The sequence below is a fragment of the Mesocricetus auratus genome, unplaced genomic scaffold (genome assembly GCF_017639785.1).
Source record: "Mesocricetus auratus isolate SY011 unplaced genomic scaffold, BCM_Maur_2.0 Super-Scaffold_15014, whole genome shotgun sequence".
NCBI lineage: Eukaryota > Metazoa > Chordata > Mammalia > Rodentia > Cricetidae > Mesocricetus > Mesocricetus auratus.
This window is the reverse complement of record NW_024429186.1, coordinates 50,257,560-50,277,742: the sequence shown is the minus strand read 5'-3', so window position 1 is coordinate 50,277,742 and position 20,183 is coordinate 50,257,560. Positions and strand designations below refer to the sequence as shown.

The 20,183-nt window shown below is 42.7% G+C and overlaps 1 protein-coding gene across 1 annotated transcript; it reads right to left on the bottom strand.

Annotated features, from left to right (window-relative positions):
* Positions 1 to 909: 909 nt before the first annotated feature.
* Positions 910 to 2,844, bottom strand: Rpl10l (ribosomal protein L10 like). The gene has a single exon (XM_005088652.3). It carries the CDS (start codon positions 2,827 to 2,829, stop codon positions 2,092 to 2,094), a length of 738 nt encoding a protein of 245 aa, XP_005088709.2. The 5' UTR covers positions 2,830 to 2,844; the 3' UTR covers positions 910 to 2,091.
* Between the last annotated feature and the right edge of the window lie 17,339 nt (positions 2,845 to 20,183).

The following is a 20,183-nucleotide window of genomic DNA, read 5'->3' as shown; positions in this document are numbered from 1 at the left end:
CAGTTTTTAACCTGATGTAAAATCTTTTGTTTTCATAACTACCATTATTTTAGACTTCCTTTATGATACTGGGGAACAAATCCAGACAAAGCTTTGCACATCCTGCACTATCACTAAGCTATACCGATGGTCCTATTTCCACACATCTGTATAAATATTACTACAAAAATTGAGAACAAAGCCAGGCATTGGTGGCACATGCCTTTAATCCCAGCACTCGGGAGGCAGAGGCAGGCGGATCTCTGTGAGTTCGAGGCCAGCCTGGTCTACAGAGTGAGTTCCAGGACAGCCTCCAAAACAATACAGAGAAACCCTGTCTCAAAAAACAAAACAAAACAAAAATTGAGAGCAAAACCAAACAAAAAAACTTTTTTTAATCTGATTATCTGCAAATGTCTCCTTATACATTTATTGAAGACAGAGCTCCAATTCTCAAGATTCTTTTTAACATGTTTGAGAGGGTTTTTTTCCCCATTTTTTAGTTTTATATTCTAACCACAGTTCTCCCTCCCACCCCCCCACCTCCTCCCACCCCCCTTCACCTCCTAATCCACTCCCAGCCCACTCCTTCTCACATGTTAGGGCTCTGGTGAGGAGTCAACAGTCTGGTACAACAGGTTGGGGCAGGGCCTGACTGCTTAAGCATGGCATCCCACCACGGGCTCCAACAATGCCCACAATACAAACCTAGTATGTTAGCTGGTTGGAGCCCATTCCTTAGGGTGAGCTGGCATGAAGTTTGAGAGTTTTGAAATATAGAGGGTGAACAGCAAAGACCCAAAAATTTTATGGCTAGAGAAGTATATAGTTAAGCAAGGGTTTGATTGCTTGTAGCCTTTCGAATTTCTAAGGCAATTTTTGTTTTGAGACAGTTTGTCAAAATTAAGGACTGCAACACGAGTCAAAATATCTGGTAACGTTTACTTTTATTAACTGCACATGAAGTAATTCCCTAGACAGTGTCAAGAGTTCTCAGAGCATTAAGTGAAACACCTGTTATGTTGGAGAGCCTTTCTGAATTCACATTGTTATTTATCGAGAACACTCTTTAACATGACTATTGTGTTTATTAAAATACCAAACACGCAAGTAACTGACAGACAAGGACAAGTCAGATGCAGTAACTTTTGATAGGGGAAGAATTTATACAACTGCAAAACAACGAGCAATGCATCCTTTCCCTGCTTCCTTTAACTACCTTGCCTTAAAATTGGATCATTAGTAGAGGAAAACTGAAGATTATGTTTCCAGGATTAAGATTCACAAATTCTAAGTCAAAGAACAGGTACACTAAGAACAACATAAACAGTATAAACCCAGTAATTTCGGGTTATATCGTTTCTAAAATAGAAACCGCCCTTATGACCAATGTAACTCTGATACAGGGCAAACAGCAACAGATTACAAAGGCTTTCCCAGACCCCTCAGAGCAGCCTGCTGATTTACGGTCATCTTCTCCTCTTTGTTGATACTACCGGGACCCAAATACAAGCAATATGAACTCTGTTGTCACCTATAACCTTTCTGTGATGAAGAAAAGATTGGATCTTTGTCTCCTGAGTGCAGGACAATGTAAGGCTTGTCTAGGAAACCTTTTTTCAGTATACCCAATTGTTCTACGATTGATAACCTGAGGCTACAGGTAATTCTAAAAGTAATGTTGACGATTTTAGAGCAGAGCAATCGAATTTAGAAACAGGCTAGTTTTAAAGAGGGTACATACACATGAGATATAATTTTCACGTCGTTTTCCATAGACGAGGATTTTTCACACATCTTCAAAGTCCTCTTGTTCTCTTAATCCAAGGTATCAACAGTACCGTTTCTGCCTTCACTAGACAAAATGTTTGTCATACTGAACAAAATGGTTTTTGTCACACTGTGGCGTAGTCCAAAAATTTAAAGTTGGTTGGCTCAAGATGGCAAACGTGTTCTCCAGAAATCCAATTCTTGTCCCTCAACCACAGCAGGTGCCTTCTGTTGCCATGCCCTACAATACGCAAACTAACGTCCTACACACTACGAACGGAACGATCAACATCTTCAAAACACAACCGCGTACCGAGTGCTTCGTGTGCGGCGCCGAGGCCCTCAGGAATGCAGGGCCCGCCACTTGCCCAGGGGGCCGCGTTCGGGGATGTACTTGACGCCGCAGCCATCGGGGATGAGGCGCCTGGCGGCCACCTTGTCTTCGAACTCGTCGGCGTTGAACTTGGTGAAGCCCCACTTCTTGGAGATGTGGATCTTCTGGCGGCCGGGGAACTTGAACTTGGCTCGGCGCAGGGCCTCGACCACGTGCTCCTTGTTCTGCAGCTTGGTGCGGATGGACATGATGACCTGGCCGATGTGCACCCTGGCCACGGTGCCCTGCGGCTTCCCGAAGGCGCCGCGCATGCCGGTCTGCAGGCGGTCGGCGCCGGCGCACGACAGCATCTTGTTGATGCGGATGACGTGGAAGGGGTGCAGGCGCACGCGGATGTGGAAGCCGTCCTTGCCGCAGCTCTTGACCATGTACTTGTTGGCGCAGATGCGCGCCGCCTCCAGGGCCTCGGACGACAGCTGCTCATACTCGTCCGACACCATGTGGCCGCACAGCGGGAACTCGTCCACCTTCGCCTTCTTCCGACCCAGGTCGAAGATGCGGATCTTCGCGTCGGGCACCCCTCGGCAGAAGCGCGACTTGGGGTACGGCTTGTTCTTACAGTACCGGTAACAGCGAGCCGGGCGACGACCCATGGCGGGCGACGGCGGGGACCCTCGGGAGCGTGTGTCGTGTCGTGTCTGCCGCCGGCAGCAAAATGGAGGCCCCGGCCGAGAGCGGCTACCCATGAAGCCTTGCGAGGAGCATGGAGTTCTCTGGAGGACTTGAAGATAGACCTTACCACCCAGCCTCCGGACCACGCTGCGCTTGCGCCAGCTTCAGTTGGCGTGGGCGTGGCTGGGGTGGGTTGTTACAGGGTTTTGTCTTGTATTTTTTCCCCAGGCCACTGGAAGCAAGCGGCCAGCTTCCAAGGAACAGGGAGGGATTCGACTTCGTCCTGGATTTGGGACTTTGCAATAGGTTAAAAAAAAAAGTCTCCTACCCTGGGCTGTAGTGGTGCACACCTTTATTTAATCCTCGCACTCGGGAGACAGAGGCAGGCAGATCTCTGAGTTCCAGCCCAGCCTGGTCTACAGTGCGAGTTCCAGGACAGCCACCAAAGCCGCAGAGAAACCCCTGTAAAAAAAAAAAAAAAAAAAAAAAAAAGCCTCCTACACTTAAAAAACTCCCTCCAGTTACTCGATATGTCTGGTTTGTTTGCAGTTTGGCTAAGTAATCAACTTTCAAGCTGGGCATTGGTGAACACATGACTTGGGAGACAGAGGCAGGAGGCCAGCCTGGTCTACAGAGCGAGTTCCAGGACAGCCTCCAAAACAATACAGAGAAACCCTGTCTCAAAAAAATCAAAATAATAATAATAATCGACTTTCAGAGCTCATATCTCGCTGAGCTTTGTACATCAGTTCTTTTTTGAAAAGTCAAAGAGCAGCTTTCCCGCTTCATGAATGTGAATGGCTTGGCTTGTGTGCTCTGGTAGCGTTCAGAAAGTGAGAGCCGTGGAAAGGTGAGAAAGATGTCGTTTGTGCATACTGTATGGTAGTTTCTTTAAAATATGAAACTTACTTGGCCTAAGGAAATTATTTTTTTTCTCAAAATGGTATCTGCAAAATGATTGAAATACCAGCTGAAAGTTTTAACTTAATGTTATTGGTGTTTCCTAATGATAAAATGGCCCCACACTATAAAGGCTATGTCCTGAACAATCTTTTCATTAAATTGATAATGAGCCTAATCTTTTTGATCTTGATGTTTGATTCTTTTTGTAAGATTATTGAGATGTGGACCAAAAGGTAGTAGAGAAAGAGAAGTTCCAATTTGCAACAGGATTAGCATTTTTCCAGGGTTTCTTTATTACTATTTTTTTATTTTTTATATTTATATATTTATTTCCTTTGGTTTTTCGAGACAGAGTTTCTCTGTGGCTCGAACTCACAGAGATCTGCCTGCCTCCCAAGTGCGGGGACTAAAGGTGTGTGCCACAAACGCCCGGCTGGTATCTTTTTTATTTTTTATTTTATTTATTTATTTTTTTTGAGACAGGATTTTTCTGTGTTGCTTTGGAGGCTGTCCTGGAACTCACTCTGTAGACCAGGCTGGCCTTGAATTCACAGAGGTCTGCCTGCCTCTGCATTCCGAGTGCTTGGATTAAAGGCATGTGTCACTAATGCCTGGCTTTATTTCTCATTATTTATCCTTTATGATAGTTCACAAGCCTGTTATCTTCTGGAACAAAATCCTCCCAGTGTGAGTTTTTCCTGATAACACCCCCTTTTTAACAGAGGAAAACAAATAAGCTATATAGTAACTTTTTACAGAATATCCATTTTAGGATATAGCAATTAAAACTGAGGGTATACAGAATTTTTCCCACAGAAGGTTGAAACTCTTTCTTTTGTGATGGTTAACATTACTTCTAAAGTTTAGGCTTATACTAGAGAGACCAAAGAGCAAAAACTGCCTCTGTACCATACCAGCCCACTTCCCTTTCTTCCTAGACAGTAAAGACTGTTCTGAAATTAACTGATCTTGTAAAATTTGCTGTTCTAAGCAAGATGGTGGGTCATAAGACTAATTACTATTTCTGCTTTTGTAATCAAATTTGCTTACTCTGCTCATAAAGATGACTAGGGCAGCTATAAGGCATCTATATTAAAATTAGACCCTGGCTACATATAGCCCGAATACATTATGTAATCTTGTGGGTTTTGCCTTTATAAGCCTTGGGCTGATGTGGCTAGGGGCTGTGTCTTGGGAGCACTCCCAGGTGTAGTCCTGATTCCACATTGGATGCCAATACCTAAATAAAAAGCCTCTTCTTATTCAAATTGTCAGGCAGTGGTAGTACACGCCTTTAGTCCCAGTACTCAGGAGGCAGAAGCAGGCGAATATCTGTGAGTTTGAGACCAGCCTGGTCTACAAGAGCTAGTTCCAGGACAGTCTCCAAAGCCACAGAGAAACCCTGTCTCAACCCCCCCCCTTAAAAAATGTATGCTTATGGAGAATGTCAGAGTGACTCCAGACCCATAATACTTTGATCCCTCTTTCAGTCAGGTGGTCCAGGATGCTTTACTCTGTTCCTGGGTGTACAGATAAAAAGCATGCTGTCTCCACCCCGGGCTTACACAATGAGAGGAGTTAAATGATATTATTTTATTTTAGATAAATGTGCAAAAGAGGAAAAGAAATTAACCTCTAAGTTGCTCTATGGAGTCCTGGTCTAGACAGAGGAATGGTCAAGGAAAACTAATCATAAATTCTATATAGGAACAGATAAATAGGGCCCTATGTATTAAAAGTCACTGAGTACCAGGAATAGGAAACCTTTAAAATAAGGATGCTGGGATTGTTAAGGTGCTTCACATATCACAACTCGCCGTCGTACAAATTAGGGGTTCTGGTTAGTGTGAGGCTATGGAGAGCATTTCACACAAATGTTCTCATTGACTACAGTATGATGAATAGACCTGGCTGATCAAAAATGTATGCAAGGACATATACTGCAAAAAAAAGCCATGATAAACTGAGCATGATTTAGTATGTTACCTTATGAATATGTAAAGCATGTCCAGCATCTAACATAAGCTTGGGGAAGAGAGGAATCTGTGAGGTAAGAGTAATAAAATGATGAGGCAGAGTCTGTGTGATGTTAGGGACTTTTACATGTTTTGACCTTGCCTTGTGTTTCCAAAATTATAGGATTTTCTTCATAGATAATGTGGTATCATCATCAGGCCTACCTAATAAACTTTTTCAAAAGTCCAAAAGGTAACCAACTCTGGGTTACTTGTCCTGTGCTTGTTCTGGAATTTAAGTATTATGCCCTACAAAAACAATTAAGAGGATTTTCTTTACTGTACTCATGCACCTAGGCTCCTCATGGTTACAAGACCAAGTCAGAAGATGGAGAGATAAAGGGAGGCCAGGCTGACATCCTTTGCATATACTCTTTTGCCTAGCCTCAGAAATATTAGAGAAGAGCCCATAGAAATGCATAAACCAAGAAATCACCTCATTTCTAGAACTTTTGATTGTTACCTATCCTAGCACCATAGGACTGTGACCCACAGTGCGTATTGTGTTAAGTCAAACAAACAAAACAACAAAACTGAAACAATCCCAGCACTTGGGAGGCAGAGGCAGGCAGATCTCTGTGAGTTTGAGACCAGCCTGGTCTACAGAGGGAGTTCTAAAACAACCTCCAAAGTCACAGAGAAACCCTGTCTCAAAAACAAAACAAAAACTGAAACAAACAAACAAAAACATACAATACAATTTGCCTTTCTTGAAGTAGGGTGAAGTAAATATGGGCGGTATAGAAGGAGAAATTCGAGGTTTCTTATTTGAAATTTTTGTGTTAATAAATTCAGATAAAAGTTTAAGAAACAAAGACATTAGTGCCATGAAAATGAAAACGGATTAGGGAGAAGACTCCATAAGACAAGTGCTTGCTTCACTAACCCAGACCAGCTATATCAGGAATCTGGACAGGCTCTCAGCCGGGAGGACCAGGAATGTAAAAGAAGAAAAACCCATTATATCAAGCCATGTGAGAGATCCCATGAGAGGTATCAGAGTTGGCAAAGAATGCTGAATCATTAGTAAAAATCCAGATGGGTGGATAGATCCTTTCACTTTATTGGATGAGCTATTGGGGGATCAGTAATACAGGTTCAGTACCTCCCACTCCATCATTGGGGCAGTAATAGTGCTGATGGCTAGGATAAGGAATGTGAGGGGGGGTTCAGGTTTTTTACTTTTCTTAACTATGGTGATTCCCCTGACTATAAGCAATTTCGTCTGAGCCTAACTAAGTTTGCAGTGGTCCTTTCACAGGTTGTCTGGTGGTCTCTCAGAGCTCTCTTCTCATCTACAGGCTGAGCTGGAACAGGTGGCACCTCTTTTATTTATTTATTTTTTTGGCTGGGGGAACCCACCGTGGCCCATCAGCTATCTATGGAGAAAACACAAACCCATCCTCCCCCCTCTATTAGAACTGGGTGTTCTGTCCAGAACCTGCCACAAGTAAGCTGGTCTCTGCAGTTTTCTTTCCCCTTGGCATCTGCCTAGACACTTGCCTGCTGCTCACCCTTGATGGTCTGATTTGTTTGTTTGTTTTTTATGCCCTGGCCACAGTTTCCCCTCCCTCCTCTCAATCTCTCCCTCCATCCCACCCCTCTGTTCCCACCCGTTAATCCACTCCTCCTCTTTCTGTTCAGGAAAGGGCAGGTCTCTCCCATGGATATCAACAAAATATGGCATATCAAGTTGCCTGCCTTAAGACTAAGCACCTCTCCTCGAATTAAGGCTGGGCAAGGTGACCCAGTATGAGGAGTAGGGTCCCAAAAGCCAGTAAGAGTCAGAGACAGTCCCTGCCCCCACTGTTAGGAATCCCACAAGATGCCCAAGCTACACATATATGGAGAGGGCCTAGGTCACTCCCATACAGACTTCCAGGTGTCAACTCCATCTCTGAACCCCTGTGAATCCAGGTTAGTTCATTCCTGGGTTTTCTTGTGGTGTCCTTGACCCCTCTGGTTCCTGCAATCTTATCTCCTCTTCTGTAGGATTTCCGAGCTCTGCCTAATGTTTGGCTGTGGGTCTGCATCTGTTTCCAAATGATCTGTTCTTTAAAGATTTAGAAAAGCATGATCAAGAGGGTTATGTGAACCAAGTTGGTGGGGAACACCTTTAATCCCAGCACTAGGGAGGCAGCGGCAAGCAGATTCTGTGAGTTCAAGGCCAACCTGGTCTACAGAGAGAGTTCCAGGACAGCTGAGGCTACACAGAGAAACTGTGTCTCAAAAAAAAAAAAAAAAAAACAAAGAAAGAAAGGTTATGTGGTGTTTGAGGATAAAGGAAGGCAGGCTACCCTCTTATTTTACTTTTTTTTTTTTTTTTTTGGTTTTTCGAGATAGGGTTTCTCCGTGGCTTTGGAGGCTGTCCTGGAATTCGATCTGTAGACCAGGCTGGCCTCGAACTCACAGAGATCTGCCTGCGTCTGCCTCCCAAGTGCTGGGATTAAAAGCGTGCGCCACCACCGCCCAGTTTATTTTACTTTTTATGAAGAATCTTTTTTCAGTTCCACCAGTCTATTCTGTTTAACTATTGTGTAATATTTTAATAGTCAGATGTTTTTAAATAAACCTTATTTTGATGTACATTTTAGGAATTATTTTTGTAATTGTTGGTTTTTGACCTTAGAGATTTTGAGATCATGCATATTATTTTTAAATATCATCCTTTATGTATTTTGTATTTTATAAAAATTATTTGGACCTTTATAACATGTAACTTTTTTCAGTCTTTGTTTTGTTTTTTGAGGTAGGATTTCTCTATTAAAATCTATACACTTTAATTTTTATATAAATTTTTATTAAAACAATTTTTATCCTTTATATATAAATCATTATAACATTTTTATTTTTTAATATTATGATATAAATAGCATTAACAAATAATTTATTATCTGTTGTAAGATTAATTTTCTTGTGGGAGAGGCCTACTGTCTGTCCCCTCTGTATTAGTCCCAGTAGCAAGTCAAAGTTCAATTTTAAAGCTCATCCTGGGGAACCAATTTATGGGGCTTATTTACAGAGAATTGATAAGGGGAGGCTGTTGGGAGTCAGGATGACCCAGAAGCAGTCACACTGAAAAATCTTTATTCAGCATGAGGACATTTTATAGTTTAGATAGGTCTCTCTCTCTCTCTTTGCCCTTTATATAAAATGGCTGGAATGGCCTATTCGTCTCTCTTGTGTAAAGGAGTAGAGATATCTAACAAGTCCTGCTGCCACTGCTTTAGGCTGGCACAGCTGGGTGCATACAGACACCAGTTCCTTACCTCAGATGACAGGATGTTTCCTTTTAAAGAGGCCATAAAGGCCAAAAAAATCCTTAAAATCTGGAAAATGTTTGTGTTTCTGTATGCACTTATGTATATATAAAACACGTTTAAAGGCGCAAACATAAGTTGTTCCTATTTGAGTAATAGGGACCATATTCCCTGCTATTGGGATAAGGATCAAGGATACCGTTGACCTGAATTGTATGATTATGTGTGTTTTGTTCCTAAAGCAGTTTAATTTTTTTAATTAAAAAATCATGTTAATTATTTTAAAGGCCAATTCAAGACCATTTTCCAGTATCATCACTTATTACGTTTTTATTTTGTTTTGTTGTTTGTTTTTCCTGGAGACGGGTTTCTCTGCGTAGTTTTGGCTGTCCTGGAACTCCCTCTGTAGACCAGGCTGGCCACAAACTCCCAGAGATTCACTGCCTCTGCCTCCCAAGCACTGGGATTAAAGGCGTGTGCCACCACTGCCGGGCGCATTTTTAAATTCTTGTTTTACTATGAACAAAATGAAGTTAGGCCAGCTTAACTACTTTTACTTTACATGAGCATTTACTTAGAAGTCTGGTTGGTACTAGTAACGATAGAGAGGTGGAAAAGATACCTTTGCAGGCCAGCCAAGTTGAGCCACTGAGGCCATGAGCCACAGGTCTGATGCGAGAGAGGCGGGGGCAGAGAGAGAAAGGCAGTCTACAAGTGCGGTCGTGAGACAGGCAGACAGAGACAGAGGGAGACAGAATGAGCAAGATGGAGCAAGAAAAGCAACAAGACAAAGAGAACATCTGCGGTGGCCAGGGCCTTCAAGCGGGCACCTGTTGCTAAGCAACTCTATACCCAGAACTAGCGGGTCAGGCTGATGATGACTTAAGCTGCACCTCCAACTGCCGCCACCGCTTTGGCGGCCAGGGCAGGTTAACAGGAGTGCCAAATTTACAACACTGCTAAGTACATGATGCAAAGAAACAAACCATAATCATATTTAGACGGACTAGGTATACTTAACCATACGTAAGGCATTTTAATAAAGCACTATTTTGGACATTTTTGTAAGGATTATATATATATATATTTTTTTTTGTTCGTTTGTTTGTTGTTGTTGTTGTTGTTGTTGTTGTTTTTCAAGACAGGGTTTCTCTGTATTGTTTTAGAGGCTGTCCTGGAACTCAATCTGTAGACCAGGCTGACCTCGAACTCACAGAAATTCGCCTGCCTCTGCCTCCCGAGTGCCGGGATTAAAGGCGTGTGCCACCAACGCCCGGCAGGATTATATTTTTATGCTTGCCATTGTGATAGGGAAACAACATGGAGATCTTTCAGCATATTAGATTTGGAAACGCAGAAGCCAACGTGTGAGTACTGAGGGGGAAAGAACATTTATCTCAGAGGAAAATGGGCTTGGAGACACCAAGCGGCAATAGCATTGAGTCCATCAGAGCATACCTTAAAACCTGTCAAATTTTCCGGGCATAGGTGAGTAACAGTTTCTTTAATCACGGCCCTTGGGAGGCAGAGGCAGAGGCAGGTGGATCTTTGTGAGTTCGAGACCAGCCTGGTCTACAAGAGCTAGTTCCAGGACAGGGAAACCATGTCTGGAAAACAAACAAACGAAAAAAATCTTTCAAATTTAAAACAAAATATTAAGTTACAAAATGAATGTTTCCTCAGCTCAAGAGGCAGAGCCCATAGATGGCTGCTGGAGTGGTTGGAGTCATAGGCGAGGTTTCTCTCAAGAGTGCAGAGGAGATGAGGGACTGGAGGGGACAGGGGTGGGGTGGGGTGAGGGGAAAAGGGCAACAACTTCTCTAGTCCCCAAGAAAAGTCATCAGTCCCATTCCCGGATGGGCCCTGGTGCCAACAGCTGCCTGTCACAGAGTCACGGGGCTAGCTTTTACCTTTTAGATCCAGGCACATTTGTTCTTTTTCCTGTTACAGAGCAGGGGACTGATACCAAGAAAAAAAGCTTGAATCTGACAGAAGAGGACCAAATCCCCCATTCCGGAGTCTCCCCTGGGCTTAAACACACAGGACAATTCCACAATAGTTGCTGCTCTGATAGGAGGCCCATCATTAGCTCAGCTCCACTCAAGGGACAGTACGGAAGTTAGGTTTAGACGTTTGAGCTGGTAAAACTCAGATGTGTAGAAATGAAGGACAGCCATGGGGACAGACTTGAAGGTGAGAAATACCTTAGACCTTTGTCCTGTGAGATGTTTGAGTCAGCCTCCCATGCCCACCTGCTGGAACTACAGCCCCCACCCCAACCGGGCAGGGACTTTTGTCCTGGCCCAATCCCCTGTGTCTGCTTCAGCTGTGCTTCTGCTCTTACCCTGAGGAGAAAAGCCCTGCTGCAGTGCCGCTGTTAATCCAGAAACACAAGCCGCTGTTCTGGCCAAAATACCTTATTAGGGGCCCAGGCTCGCCCAGCTTCCATAAATGAAAGGCAGAAGGCTTTAACTGGGGATCTAGCAATCCCTTGTAGGATAAAAGAGGAGGGGCACTTGACTCAACCAAGCAGGTTGGAGCCATTTTGTGTGATTTTATGACTGTATCGTCAAAAAAAGAGACTTCCCTTCATCCTCATACCTCATAAAGTGAACGTAATTCAAGAACTGAATCAGCTTCCGAGTCCTCGGGGCCTTTTATCCCTATTTCATGATTTGTTATTTTTATCTTTTACACAAAAGCAATGCAAAAATTGTTTTCTAAGTGTTTCAGCGACACATGACATAATAGAGAATGAGGCAGAGAGTAAAGCCTTTGGGGAAAAGAATCGAGTTTTCCTTAGAATCTTTGTGCACCAAGTTTTACTCCTGACTGTCCTGCCTCTTCCTTCAGGCCAGGCATCCTTAGTCTAAATCTGAAACTTAAGAGCTGTACCTACCTTGTCAATATGCACTCCTTTACTCTTGTCCCTGCTCTGCTGCCCCTTGACTCTGACCAGCAGAATCAGGGTTCCCTACAGGGCTGTGGGGGCATCGTGGGGAGGAGATAATGAAAGGAAACAGTCAAAACCTAGGGACAGCAGGCCTGCAAAGGCTGAAGACCCAAGCCAGCGAGTTTATTAAAGGCACAGACAGCTCTTCTTATACGCCTAAAATGGGGAAACAGAAAATAAGTTGGGAAAGAACACCAGACCCAGAATTACAAAGAGCTCAGGCCATCTCGAATTCCTTTTTAGCAAAGCACACTCTAGGACAGCATACAGAGTATTTCCCGTCTCAGCGTTTGGAATGTCTGAGCACATACGTAGAAGGGAAACGCCAACTTCTACTTCCCGGAATATAACACCAGATAGGTCCATAGCTAGCCTAACGCAGCATAACTGTCTAGGTGAGGGGAAAGATGCCTGCATCTCATCGTCAGGGCCTCTGGATAATTTCCAGCCTGGCTCACAGTATGGAACAAGCATGAGGACCTGAATTAGACCCCCAGCACCCATGTAAAAGCCAGGCATGTCTCTGTAATTCAGCACTGGAGGTAGAAAACAGAAACAGGTAGGTCCAGGGGGCTCAACAGCCAGCCAGGCCATTTAGCAGAAATCATGAGCTCAAATCCTGAGACAGACATAGTGGAAGGATTGAAAAGAATGCTGCATGTTGTCCCCTGACCTCCACTTGTACACCCGGCCCATATGTAGACAGACAGACAGACAGACAGACAGACACAGACACACACACACACACACAAATGCATTCAAAATGTAATTTTAAAAGGTAGAGAGCAACTGAAAAACACACCTGACATTGACCTGTGGTCTACAGGTGTGTGTAAAGATGGGTATATCAGCATACATATGTGCACACACAGAGAGAATGTTTAAAGTGGACATAAGGAATAAGAATTAGGCAGTATGACTTCGTGAGATGATTGTGATCTCTGAGAATGAAGACTGCTGGGATCAGTGATGCCCCTTTGGCAAATTTTTGCAGCCTAGAGCCCAGTGAGTATACCCTATGAAGTCAACTAGTGTTATTTAATAATCAGTTTATTGTTAGATTTCAACCCTGGCACAAATGACTGAGGCGTCTATTTAGCATATCAAAGCAGACACCGACCACCAGTGTTCTCTCTGCATCTCTCAGTCCCTGCCCCCTATCCTGAACTCTCCAGCCAATAAGGATGGGCTGCTCTTCCCTCTGTAATCCAACCATTTTGGTTACCTGCTGTCTTTGTACCTTTGGGCCTTCTGGCTGCTGCACTTCGTCCCTCTCTCTCCCCACCTCTCTTTCCCTCTCCCCTCTCCTTATATGACTGTGGGTCATGCCCCCTGTTGGAGGTCTATAAAAATGGCTTTGTTTCATCTTGGATTAAAGTCAGAGAGTTCAAAACTATCCTAGTTAAAGTCATAAGACCTAAAGGTCAAAGGCATGGCTACTGTAGGATGTTTGGTCTTAGCAATGTATGCCTTACCTAATTAACATGAGACTTGGTCTGAGGTGTGGTTACTCTTAACCCAGAAGGCCAGATAACCAGAGACTTAGTCTAGGATATGGTAACTAAACTAAATGTTTGGAGAATTAAAGAAGAAAGTCTGTTTCTTCCTTGCATTGTGATAAAGAAGTCTTCGGCCATTTCCCCATTTTGGTTTGGGTATATTAGAATGTTGAAGAATAAACTTGGGGTGTTTAGTATCACTGAATCGCCCTTCTGACTCTATTCTGTGTATCTATCTTTTCCTTAGTATTTTTACCTGCTGTTTCTCAATCCACACTATCCCTCTCAGGCACAAACCGGGCAAGTTGGCTGCATCCAACTAAAGCACCACAAAGACAGGTTACTACAGATTGGTGCCACAACATAGGGCTACTACAGATAGTTACTAAAGTCCACTCTGGACTCTCCTAGGTATCCCTGCCTATGAAGACACAAGACTTGCACTAGAAGTATTAGAAATATAATCAAAATTAGACTCTCTCAGTTCCCTTGGGCAGACACCCACTACAAAACCACAGGCCATGTTGGCTAGAAGACCACCTGGGCCTTGTGCCTTAAGATATTCTCTACTATAGCTTCTAACAGACCCAATCTTCACTTGTCCATCCTGACCTTGTTGCTGTGTCTCAGCTCCCAACTCGAGGAAACATTACCTGCCCAAATGCAAGCCATATTTGCTAGAAGACCAGATAGACTACGCACCCATAAACCAGACCTACTCTGTTAATACCCCCTTAGACTCTATGCCCAACCACCCTCCCCTCCTCTTTGGCATACTCCAGCTCTCAACTTATACAGACTCCCTGCTACAGCAGAGGCCACAATAGCCACCCGAACTCCAGATAAGTGATAGAAACCAGAGGAGTCAAGAACATGGTCAACAGGATCACCTAAGCAGGGCTCATGGGGTCTGATAGAGACTGAAGGGGCAATCACAGCTGCTGTGTGGGTCTCCACTATATCCTCTGCATATATGCTATGGATGTTTAGCTTGAGGCTTTTGTGGTACTTTCTCTACTCCTGGGAGTGGGCTGTGTGTCTTGGCCTCTTTTATCTGCTCTTGGGACCCTTTTCCTCCTACTGGGTTGCTTTATCCAGCCTTGATATGAGGGTTTGTGTCTAATCTTATTGCATACTGTTATGCCATGTTCTGTTGATGTCCCTGGGAGGCCTTTTCTTTTTTGAAGGGAAATGGAGTTGCAGATCTCAGGGAGTGGGGAAGTAGGTGTAATGAAAGGGGTAGAGAGAGGGAAGGCTGAGGTTAGGATGTATTGCATGAGAGAAAAACAAATAAGAAATATAATCAAATTTGGGTGGGAAGTATTGGTTTCATATACTGCTTTCTGGATTAGTGTATTTGATTACATGTTTGAAAAGCTTCACAAAGGGCTAAATATGACTGTATTCTCAAAAAAGAAGGAAAGGATAGAAGGAGAGAGAGAGAGAGAGAGAGAGAGAGAGAGAGAGAGAGAGAGAGAGAAGAAAGCATGAAGGGCCCATACTTTGAATGACTTCTTTTGCCACAGGGAAGGCTCTGCATTCTTGATCCCTTGGTCATTATATAGTATTCTGTCACTTGGTATTGGACAATAGACCATGATTTAGAGATCACGTGCCTACTTGGTTTCTCAATGAGATGTGATGGCTTTACTGGTGGCTCACATCATTTTCACCTGCATTTCTTAGTAACATAGTAACTTCATAGTAGGGACTGTATTCTCATTTTTGAGGGACACAGTGAGCAATCTGACTATATACTTGAGTTGTGCAGTGATTGTAAATGTGTAATGATCATGACTGACATGTGTTCAGGGTTAACCACTTTTGTTTGTTGTCAAGGTCTGTTGCAGGGGCCTCCTGTTCTTTGTTGACACGTTTCCTTAGCTAATTGACAAATGCACTTTTCTGAAGTAATTTTAACTTTAGTCCCAGCTGCTTACTCCATCTTCATTTTGACCGATATTTTTATATTGCAGTAAATCTCTCTTTGTGGAGAAATGGATGCTGCTGGTACTATGCTGTCTCAAGTTATGTGCTCCCATCATTGGATCAGTACTCTGTCACGTTAGCTAGAAAAGTTAATGCTTTTCTCTAATGAGCTCAAAAAATTCATCAATTCTCTATAATTGAATTTTGTAGTGTTTTTAAAAATCATCCAAGAGCCTATTAACGTCAATTAAAAAGTTTATTTAATTAATTTAAGCTATTGATAGAATTTGAAATTTGTTTTGACTTTCTGACTCTTGATTGAAAATTACTTTGTGTCAACTTCAATGCATTTATTTTACAGTTCATTATTTGTTCCCTATTATTTAATGAATAAGTTTGGAATCATGAATCAATGAGGTCTTTTCTTTCTTTTTTTTCACACTGACTGTGGTCCATTTCATCTTTTCCATTTATCTTGTTTCCCGGTACAGAGGAGAACTGGATGAGTCAGCAGCAGAAGCAGTCAGAACAGTTTGGAAGAAAATTGCATCAGACCAAGTAGCAGGAACTCATCCATTCACTGACACCACTACTTATTACACGAACATACTTCATTAAAATCAAGTTGAATGCATGATGTCATAATTTCCCTTAGACTGACCTATGAAGAACCAAAACTGCCTCAATGTTGAGGGCTGTCTACCCTCAAAGACAGTGTGTAGGAAGGGCTTCTCATGATGTCACAACAAGGTGATTTTTGAGCTTGACATCATGTTGAACTCTAGGTCCTGCACCAATTAATACTGCTAGGTAGATTTCAACTGTTATTACCAGTTAGAATAATACATGCCTCCTCATTGTGCCCCACATAGTGGTGACTGGCTTCCTTAGAGTAACACCACAAGAAAGGCAACCAGCAATGTCCCTGTGTCACCTAATCACAGAGATAACACAGAGTTTCTCTGTATTGTTTTGGAGGCTGTCCTGCAACTCGCTCTGTAGACCAGGCTGGCCTTGAACTTAGAGAGATCTGCCTGTCTCTGCCTCCTGAGTGCTGGGATTAAAGGCGTGTGCCACCAACACCTGGCTGTTTATAGACTAAATCAAGTCCAAGTGTAAAGTTTCCTTTTGGTCAGTATGAAGATTTATGAATGAAGAATCAAATTACCTGACCGAAAACTTCTAAAATATAATAGCAGATCAAGTGTAGCAGGACAACAGACAACAAAGGCATTGAAGAGAATTTGAAAACTGTAACATACTCTATCTTCAAAGATGCACAAATGTCCATGTGTAGGTCACAAGTTTCTTTTGTGTGGCTCAGCCATGTTTCATGGGCATAATCTTCTGTATATTTTGACTATGGCTTCTGGACTCTTAGATCTATCCTCTGAATAGTGTTTCATTTTCTCCCTGGCGTAGCTTGTGCTTATACCCGAGTATATTTTAAGTCTGCGTTGTACTCATTCAAGTCCCAGTGCACAAGAACCCATTTTGTTTTTGTACCCTCTCTGTATCCTGTAGTCCTGCACAGTGGTCTTTTTAGTGATTCAATTACATTCAGCACTTTTTTAGGGCTCTGTGAGTTGTATTTGTGGTCTTATTCCAAACCAAAGATCTAACCTCAAATCTGTGAGTTAAGCTGTTCTCTCTACCTTAGATTCCCTGAAAGTATATGGGAAGAACCGAGGTTAAAGTTTTAGAAACCACTTTAGAACTTAATGAGATCAGTAAGGCACATCCTTAGACTCCTTGGAGAGCATTTTGACTTTTGAAAGAGCTGAACAATGTTAATATTTTGTGAAGTCGTAACAAAGGGTTTAGCAGCCACACTTTCTTGGCCCTATTTTTTACTGACAGTGCTTGGAATTTGATCTTTGCCTGAAAGTTATTTCTGATTTAGAAAATTGTTTTCTATTTGGAAAATCTGGGAAGGAAGAGCAGTTTTATTTTTGAAATATGCTAATTTGGGTTCTTTTATATTTAACCATCTGTTCATTAACTAATCTCTCTCCTCATTTTATTACAACCAACTAGAAGAATCCAGGTGGTATTTCCAGCACTTTGCCTGAAATCTCTTTTGCTAGCTATCTACTTCATTAAACACATTTTCTATTCTACTGCAACAATGGTAAGCCTTCTGCCAGGACACACCAATGTCTTTCTGTCTTCTGAATTCTCATATTCTTTTTTTCATGTTTTCAGTACCCACAAAAAGCTTTGCCAGAACCCTTCAGAATTCCATCAGCTCCCATTGTCTTTTTAAACCTGTTTGCATTAATGGGTTTTAAAGCCAGTGTAACATATTTAGAGTTGGGAAGCATAGAATCTACCTCCAGTATCCAAATCTGTGCTAGTAATCTGTTATCAGGATTTCTGCAATAAAACAATTCATGGTTATCATTATTAACTCTCCTGAAAATGGATAGACTCAAATAGAAGATCTTTCCTCAGGAATTTTCTTGTAGTTTACCAGATGGCAACTGAAAACAGCTTGAAAAGTCCTCCCACACAGTTGCATTTACTTCTGCCTGTCATCTGGGATCTCACCTGGACAGATTTGCTACTCTTAATTCTTTGGAGTACAGGATACAGCCTGGAGACAGATGACTTGCCTGGCACACATGAGGCCCTGGATTTGAACTCAGTGACTGGGGTGGGGGTAAGGGAGTTGTTAAGAATCATTGTAGAGAACTTGCTTCTTATCATTAGGATCACGAGTCTTGTCAAGCTGCCTTTTCTTCTCTTGAGACCTAAGCGCCTATGGACACCAGGAGACACCACCACTAGAGGACAGGTTAGGTAAGGAAGACACCTTCTCAAAGCTGCATCTCTGTAGAAGTCTTACTGTTCACCATGTTTGGGCCTCCACTAAAACCTTCATATACAGGACTGTTAACTGGTCTACTTCAAAGCTGACTCAGTCAGTCGATGGTGGTGCATGCCTTTAGTCCCAGCACTAGGGAGGCAGAGGCAGGTGGGTCTCTGAGATCAGCTTGGTCTACAAGAGCTAGTTCAGTATATCCTCCAAAGCTACAGAGAAACCCTGTCTCGAAAAACCAAAGAAAAAAGAAAGCTGACTCAGTGGTCAAAGCCACAGTACTCAGTTGATTGTTGGAAGAAGTTGGTGGCAGCTGTTTTACTTTGAATGTATCTAGGGTGAAAAATAACCAGAAAATTGCCTGAAAAACGTAAAAGAAAAATCTTGGTGATAAAATGTCTTGAGGGAAATTTGACTTGACCCCAGGAGTCTAGATGATCATATACATGTAGAAGGCCGTGCGTGTGTATGTTCAGAACTTCCCAAAAGTTCTTATCTCTTCTCTATGGCTGCGTTTGACGTCCTTCAAAGACAATAGCTGAACATATTATAATGTTACAAACTAAAACTAGCAGGTCATTGACATAATACCCAGGTGCACAAAAGGAACCCTGCAGCCAAGAGTAAAAAACATTGTAGAGCAAATGAAATTTCTGTCTTCTCATCCAAGAGCACACCTTTCAACTAACTGAGTTTTCTTTTTTGTTTGTTTTTTTTGTTTTTTTCGAGATAGGGTTTCTCTGTATTGCTTTGGAGACTGTCCTGGAACTCACTCGGTAGACCAGGCTGGCCTTGAACTCACAGAGATCCACCTGCCTCTGCCTCCTGAGTACTGGGATTAAAGGTGTGTGCCACCAACACCGGAGCAGTTTTCAATGAACAAATATAATAGAGAATACATTATTGCAAGAATTACTCAGGACCTCAGGATCTGGCCTGGGGCATGGGGGTGGTAAACATGATTGCTAGATAAGCAAAAAGACCTGCCTTCAAATCCCAAGAACGCATTAGGCATGGCTGCACATATACCCATGATCCCAGCATTGAGGAGCAGAGACAAGCAGAACGAGAAAGCTCACTGTCCAGCCACCCTAACCAAAATGGGCAGCTTCCAGTTAAGAAACAGTGGCATTGAGGCAATAAGTATAGAGCCATGGATGAAGATAGTATATCATTCTATAATCTTCATGTGCATACAGATATGCGCATCGGCACACTTGTGTAGACCACACTCCCATGCACACACAGATTATCTCAGGGATGTCAGTAATCAAAATCAGCAGTAACAACAGGAAAAAAATGTGAGGAGCAAATACCAATAAAATCAGATGGAGAGATAGATCTGCATTTGAAAATTGCCATATAACATCATTTGAAATGTCTAGTTTTTGACAAAGATACAAATTGGAAAGTCAGAGAAACAGGTCAGAATTGTTCATAGACCAATAAGAAAAGCAGTTAAAAGGACTCATCCCAAAGAAGTCTAGATGTTGATCTTATCAACAAAGGCTTTAATGCCACAATTACAAATATACTCAGAGACTAAAAGAAACAGTGTCTAAAGAACCAAAGGGGGGGCCTGGAGAGATTACTCCGTGGTTAAGAGGACTGACTGAGCCGGGCGTTGGTGGCGCACGCCTTTAATCCCAGCACTCGGGAGGCAGAGGCAGGCGGATCTCTGTGAGTTCGAGGCCAGCCTGGTCTACAAAGTGAGTTCCAGGACAGCCTCCAAAACTACAGAGAAACCCTGTCTCGAAAAACCAAAAAAAAAAAAAAAAAAAGAGGACTGACTGCTCTTCCAGAAGCCCTGAGTTAAATCCCCAGCAACCAAATGGTGGCTCACAACCATCAATAATGAGTCCTGGTACCTTCTTCTGGCCTGCAGGCATGCATACAGGCAGAACTCTGTATACAAAAGTAAATACATCTTTAAAAAAAGAAGAAGGAGGAGGAGAAGGAGGAGGAGGACGAGGAGGAGAACCACCACCACCACCACTAAAGGGAAAAGTGGGTTAATGCTTGCCAAAGAGACTAATAGTAAACAATTA